We start from the raw sequence: 7,550 nt of genomic DNA, 5'->3' as shown, positions 1-7,550 counted from the left end.
ACTGGCACAGGGCGAACTGGGCTGTGCTGAGGCAAGATGGCTGCCGTGCGTAGAGCAGGTGCAGGGTAGCCTGGGCCCAGGAGACGCACTGGTGGCCAGATGTATTGCGCAGGCATACTTCTCCCTGGCTGGATGCCCACTCTAGCACGGCACCTGCAGGGGGCTGGTATCGCTCGCACCGGACTGTGCGTGCGGATGGGCGAGACCTTGCACACTTCCGCATAGAATGGTGCTCTCACCGCCAAACGCTCCCCATAATAAGCACGGGGAGTTGGCTCAGGTCTAATGCCTGACCTAGCCAATCTTCCCGTGTGCCCCCCCCAAAACATTTTTTGGGGCTGCCTCTCAGGCTTCCTTGCCAGCCGTGTTCCCGCATAACATTCCCGGTCCTCTCCAGCCTTCCTCCATGGACCTTCTCCAGCTAGAATCTCCTCCCAGGTCCATGACTCCTTATACTCCTCCTGCTGCTCCTTCCTCCGCTGCTTGGTCCTCTTATGGTGGGTGGTTCTGTAATAAGCGTCGTAATGATCGGACCAAACTGCAGCGGGGATGTAAATCATCTTCTTGATTTATTAACCTCTCTAGGGCAGGTGGCACCAAATCGTCCCACCTACGTAACAGCCAGTGGAATCCTGTGGCGCGTTATTCAAATACCTTAGAAATGCTATTACTTCAATTTTTCAAACATATGACTATTTTGCACCATTTTAAAGACAAGACTCTCGTTAATCTAACCACACTGTCCGATTTCAAAAAGGCTTTACAACGAAAGCAAAACATTAGATTATGTCAGCAGAGTACCCAGCAAGAAATAATCAGACACCCATTTTTCAAGCTAGCATATAATGTCACATAAACCCAAACCACAGCTAAATGCAGCACTAACCTTTGATGATCATCAGATGACAACCCTAGGACATTATGTTATACAATAAATGCATGTTTTGTTCAATCAAGTTCATATTTATATCAAAAAACAGCTTTTTACATTAGCATGTGACTAGCATGTGACTAGCATTCCCACCGAACACTGCCGGTGAATTTACTAAATTACTCACGATAAACGTTCACAAAAAGCATAACAATTATTTTAAGAATTATAGATACAGAACTCCTCTATGCACTCGATATGTCCGATTTTAAAATAGCTTTTCGGTGAAAGCACATTTTGCAATATTTTCAGTAGATAGCCCGGCATCACATCACTATTTAGACACCCAGCAAGTTTAGCACTCACCAAAGTCAGATTTACTATAAGAAAAATGTTATTACCTTTGCTGTCTTCGTCAGAATGCACTCCCAGGACTTCTACTTCAATAACAAATGTTGGTTTGGTTCAAAATAATCCATAGTTATATCCAAACAGCGGCGTTTTGTTCGTGCGTTCAAGACACTATCCGAAAGGGTAAATAAGGGTGACGAGCATGGCGCAATTCGTGACAAAAAATAAATAAATCGAAATATTCCATTACCGTACTTCGAAGCATGTCAACCGCTGTTTAAAATCAATTTTTATGCCATTTTTCTCATAAAAAAGCGATAATATTCCGACCGGGAATCTGCGTTTAGGTAAACAGACGAAAGAAAATAAAGCATGGGGTCGACTCGGGCACGCGCCTAAGCCCATAGTACTCTGATCGGCCACTTGTCAAAAGCGACAATGTGTTTCAGCCAGAGGCTGCCTCGATATTGTTCAGCTTTTTCCCGGGCTCTGAGAGCCTATGGGAGCCGTAGGAAGTGTCACGTTAGAGCAAAGATCCTCAGTCTTCAATAAAAAGAGCCAAGATGAAACACAACTTGTCAGACAGGCCACTTCCTGCATGGAATCTTCTCAGGTTTTGGCCTGCCATTTGAGTTCTGTTATACTCACAGACACCATTCAAACAGTTTTAGAAACTTCAGGGTTTTTTCTATCCAAAGCCAATAATTATATGCATATTCTAGTTACTGGGCAGGAGTAGTAACCAGATTAAATCGGGTACGTTTTTTATCCGGCCGTGTCAATTCTGCCCCCTAAAGAAATGAACACTGAACAAAAGACTGCCGAAAAACCAGTCCTGTAAGGTACTAAGACTATACATGGAACAACCACCCACAAACACAAGAGAAAATAAACCCACTTAAATATGGCCTCCAATTAGAAGCAACGACAACCAGCTGCTTCTAATTGGAGGTCGTTCCCAAAACTAACATAGAAATAGAAAAACTAGAAAACCCACATAGAAATAGAAAACGTAGAACATGAACCAAAAACCCCGATACACACAAAACAGACACCCCCTGCCAAGCCCTGACCAAACTACAATAACAAATAACCCCTTTTACTGGTCAGGACGTGACAACCACATTAAATGTCTATGTTTGAATTCTATGCAGTCAATGTAATGTCATTTCTATTTTCCCATTTATAAAGCATTTTCCAGATGTAGTAAATAAAACAATTGCTGAGCACATCGCCGAAAATCTAACTATTGACATTTTTCAGTTTGACTTTTCTTAAATGGATTTAACAAATGTTAATATTCAATGCATTCAAATTCAATTCCCTATTTCAGACTCATAGCTAGCAAGACATATTTTGGTGAGAAAAAATAAGAATCAGACAGGGGATACTTTTATATCAATGGCTAGGTAGAGACTTCAGCATTCTCTTCATTTGTAAATTATATCATTCCTATAAGACAAAAAATGAAGGCATGGCACGTTGCACAAGCCCTGCACTTTTAAAATGGCTGTGTTCCAATGGGAATTTTATGATGTGTAGAGCACCACCATCAGGTAAAAGATCTGATTCCTCTCGGTACAGGGGACATATTTGGGGAAATATTTTATTTCCAACCTAGACTTTCAAATCTCTTATTCCCCAACATGAAGAAAATTGGGACCCCAACCCTGAGAGACCAGAAGGGGGCATTGTTGGGCTGCAGCCTTTACACACTTTAGTTGACCCTTTTCTTCTTGGAGTATGGGCGATATTCATTTGGAACAAAACCGGGAGCAAACAGGACAAAACAGGGAGAGACTACATGAACTTGTCAATTAAGAATGCTAGTTTTCATTTTCCGTTGCAAAGCGTTATGCTACGTGTGCAATATTGAGTACGACCCTGAACTGGTTTACAATACCTTCCTGTGGGAACTGGGCCAGGTAAAGTTACCACTTCTAATAAGTCACAGAGTGCAGGGCGAGCTAATCACCACCTAGCCAACGATATCACAAGAACGCGTAACCTATCTAAGTGTGTTTGTGAGATCCTGTTGCCATATCACTATGACATTCATATCACAATTTTGGCTCACTCTACAAAGCTTTCGTGTGCAAATTGTTTCATCTTTTTCCTTTTCATATCAAGTGGAAAGTGACTTTTTACTTCTGTTCATACATTTTGCAAGTCAAAACCAGTACCCTATTGAGTTGTCATTGTCCTCTGTAATGTAAAGTCTCTATTGGATCAGATGAGTAGATCAGTCTATATTCATAGAAGCAGGCAGAATATAGTTCCCTCTCTAGGTATTTATATCCTGCAGCAGGGAGGGTCTCTCCCATCTCCCTGGGCCTGAGCCTGGGTATGGGGAAGTGATCCACACACCAAAGCCCCTTTGAAAATTCCAGCCAGGCCAATCTCACTTTCCCAATATAACCCACTTGCTGCTGACCACGCCGTGTAAACAGCCTGGTTGGTCACCCTCTGCCTGAGAGTGTCACAGTTTGACAGTGTGTGTGAGTGTGTAGGTATTTTTGTAGGCAGAGCGAGTCTATTTCTGGCCCTGGGCTTGTGAGTCCTGTTGCTCTCTCGTGTTTGAATACTTTTTTTCTTCAGTTCAAATCAATTCGAAAAACGTTTTGTTTGTTCTCTTGAATGGGCACCATGATGAGGGAAACAGATCCAGTGGGGACAGAGATTGACCTAGGAGACTCTGATGATGAAGACCTTGCCGAAGACCTGGATGAGGACCGTGAGGAGCCTCAGCTGCTATGGAAGGCTGAACTGAGGGATGGGATGGATGAAGAGGAGGCTGTGTCCCCGTTAGTTGACGTTAGTGACACCAAGCCCCTGCTGAATGAAAGAGACCCTAGAGGAGTCAACGACTGTCTGAAGGTATTTCACACAACCATGCATCAATGCATCAACACAGGCGCTAACTGCAAAACGAGACCGCATTTGTTGTGTTCATTTGCATGACTTCATGAATGAGTTCTTTGTGCTTTCTGGATTGTCATCTGAAAGGAGTAATGCTGTCACAATAGTAATATTAGGTGATGTGGGTGGGGTCAAGCATATAATCTGTTTTAACCCAATTAGTCAAACCTAATTACTAAAACTAGCAAACAGATCTGAAACATTTTATAGTTCTACAGTAGCCTAGTGGTTAAGACAGATTATAGCCTAGTGGTTAGAGCGTTGGCATTTTATAGTTCTACCGTAGCCTAGTGGTTAAGACAGATTATAGCCTATCAGTTAGAGCATTGGCAGCGCCTAGTGGTTAGAGTGTTGGACAAGTAACTGAAAGGTTGCAAGTTCAAATCCCCGAACTGACAAGGTACAAATATGTTGTTCTGCACCTGAACAGGTAGTTAACCCACTGTTCCTAGGCTGTCATTGAAAATAAGATTTTGTTTTTAACTGACTTGCCTAGTAAAATAAAATAAATAATACTGTCTGTGGTATGTCACAGTTGGTTTTCTATGCTTGTACTGCCCTCTTGTGGGCATGTTATTGACTGCACTTATCCATATTTCTTTGAGTGGCAAAAATGTGCTGTAGTTTGAAAGGAAACTGTGGGAACGTCCACCCTGAGACTATGACTCGGCCTTTAGGTGACCTTTGAGGATGTGATAGCGGAGCCGGTGTCAGTGCGTAGCGGAGACAGAGTGTGGATCTGGAGTAATGCCCTGTTCGAGGTCACCAGGGTCTGGATCTACCGGATAGTAACTGTCTTGCTGGCCGTCCCTATATCCATCATCACTGCACTGCTCTTCGCCATCCTCAGCTTCCTACACATATGGTAGATATATAATATCAGTTCAAGGCCCACTGATAGTATATGAACCATAAATCAACATGTTGAAATTCTCTCTTGTCTTGTCTTGTCTTCTCTAACCTTCCCTTTCTTCTGTTTCTCCATGTATTCTCTATCTAACCGTGATAGGTTCTTCAGCCCATGCGTCCATTACATCCTTATTATCACATACTGGCTGCAGAGCCTATGGAACATCGTACTGGACATTGGTGTCCGCCCATTCCTCACTAGTGCTGCAAAGTGCCACAGTGGAATCAGACTTCGCCTGACACAGGAATGAAGGAATGATAGAACTTCACACAGAGATAATGGGAAAAACAGGTTTGGGAATATGGGATTGTTTATAACATTACCCTACTATGGAATGCCCTCTGGGGAGACTGTCAGGGCTGGACTAAGCTTTGTAGGATGCTCAAGGATCAGACCAGGGGCACAACTACAGGCCTTTTGGTGGATCATGGGACCTTACAGCTGAACTGAGATCAGTGTGATTGAGCAAGACTGAAGAAAAGTGTTTATCAAGCTCCAACAAGAAGATTGGTTACCCATCTGAGAAGTTGTCACAAGTGAAGGTGAAAAGGAGAATGTGTAAAGGATGCACAAACATTTAGGGTAAAATTTGTATCTAGTATAAACTGGAAGTGTGCTTTGAAGTGTACTTTTTCCGCATTATGTGATAGGGTTAGATGATTCACTTGTTTGATGACCACATTTAATATAATTCAGATACAGCACTGGAATATAGTGTTATCTTTATAAAATCTGACCACACAGTTCAAAATGTGCCTCCGCTGTTTTTGTTGTATTGTAGAAAATGTCAAGTTTATCTTCATCTATTCTGATAAAAATGAAATATATCTTAAATAAAGTGTTATAGATTATGATCAATATATCAATATCAGACCTGTTTTCTTATACAAAATCAATCCATTGAAATATCTCTCTTCTTCAAAGAGACACCTTTTCTGAATATTAATGCTGTACTGAGTACAGAAACAAGATTCAAATAGATGGGTAAAGAGGCTCTTGTTCTAGAATGGTGGTACAATCCAAATCTTGAATTTATTCATTCACACCCAATCTACTTGCAGGTGACCTCATTATGTATGATTAGCCTTTCTCATGCTAACATTCAGTAGGATGAACTCCTTGGCCCTCCCTTTATCTTCACTTCACAGCTCAGGGTCTGGACGCTTCTCTCTTCATCCTGGAAAGCCATCTGCCGTCACCAAAAATAGGAAATGGGGCATTTCAATGAATTGAACAATAGCTCAGGCAAACTCACTGTATTTGAAGTGAACCATGTTTCACAAACACACAATTTTTAGTTGTATTTGTATTTATTATGGATCCCCGTTAGCTGCTACCAAGGCAGCTACTCTTCCTGGGGTCTGGCAAAATTAAGGCAGTTATGCAATTTTAAAAACATTACAATACATTCATAACAGATTTCACAACACACTAAGTGTGTACCCTCAGGCCCCTCCTCCACTACCACGTATTTACAACACAAAATCCATGTGTACGTGTGCGTATAGTGCGTATGTTATCATGTGTGTCTATGCATGTGTCTGCGCCTATGTTTGTGTTGCTTCGCAATCCCCACTGTTCTATAAGGTGTGTTTTAATCTGTTTTTTTAAATCTGATTCTACTGCCTGCATCAGTTACTTGATGTGGAATAGAGTTCCATGTAGTCATCGCTCTATGAAGTACTGTGCGCCTCCCATAGTGTGTTCTGGACTTGGGGACTGTGAAGAGACCTCTGGTGGCATGTCTTGTGGGGTATGCATGGGTGTCTGATCTGTGTGCTAGTCATTTAAACAGACAGCTCAGTGCTTTCAACATGTCAGTACGTCTCACAAATACAACTAGTGATGAAGTCAATCTCTCCTGCACTTTGAGCCAGGAGAGAATGACATGTATATTATTAATGTTTGCTCTCTGTGTACATGCCTGTTTTGAGCCAATTGCAATTTTCCTACGTCCCTCTTTGTGGCACCTGACCACACGACTGAACAGTAGTCCAGGTGTGACAAAACTAGAGCCTGTAGGACATGTCTTGTTGTAGTGCTGTTAAGAAGGTAGAGTAGAGCTTTATAATGGACAGACTTCTCCCCAACTTAGCTACTGTTGTATCAATATGTTTTCACCATCACAGTTTACAATCCAGGGTTACTCCAAGTAGTTTAGTCACCTGAACTTGCTCAATTTCCTCATTATTTATTACAATATTTAGTTGAGGTTTAGGGTTTAATGAATGATTTGTCCCAAATACAATGCTTTTAGTTTTTGAAATATTTAGGACAAACTTATTCCTTACCACCGATTCTGAAACGAACTGCAGTTCTTTGTTAAGTGTTGCAGTCATTTCAGTCGCTGTAGTAGCTGACGTGTATAGTGTTGAGTCATCCACATACATAGACACACTGGCTTTACTCAAAGATTGAAAAAAGTAAGACAGCTGCCCTGGGGAATTCCTGTTTCTATTATGTTGGAGAGGCTTCCATTAGAGAACACCCTCTTCTGTT

The 7,550-nt window shown here is 41.9% G+C and overlaps 1 protein-coding gene across 1 annotated transcript; it reads left to right on the top strand.

Moving 5' to 3' along the window:
- Positions 1–3,743: 3,743 nt before the first annotated feature.
- LOC100196537 (caveolin 2) lies at positions 3,744–5,907 on the top strand. Its single transcript, NM_001141566.2, is given in 3 exon segments — positions 3,744–4,099; positions 4,819–5,006; positions 5,151–5,907. Coding segments are annotated over 3 exon segments (579 nt in total). The 5' UTR covers positions 3,744–3,859; the 3' UTR covers positions 5,302–5,907.
- The last annotated feature ends 1,643 nt before the right edge of the window (positions 5,908–7,550 follow it).

The sequence above is a fragment of the Salmo salar genome, chromosome 12 (assembly GCF_965601325.2).
Source record: "Salmo salar chromosome 12, fSalSal1, whole genome shotgun sequence".
In the NCBI taxonomy this organism is placed as follows: Eukaryota; Metazoa; Chordata; class Actinopteri; order Salmoniformes; family Salmonidae; genus Salmo; species Salmo salar.
Note: the sequence above shows the minus strand (reverse complement) of the source record. Positions and strands in the feature narration are given on the sequence as shown.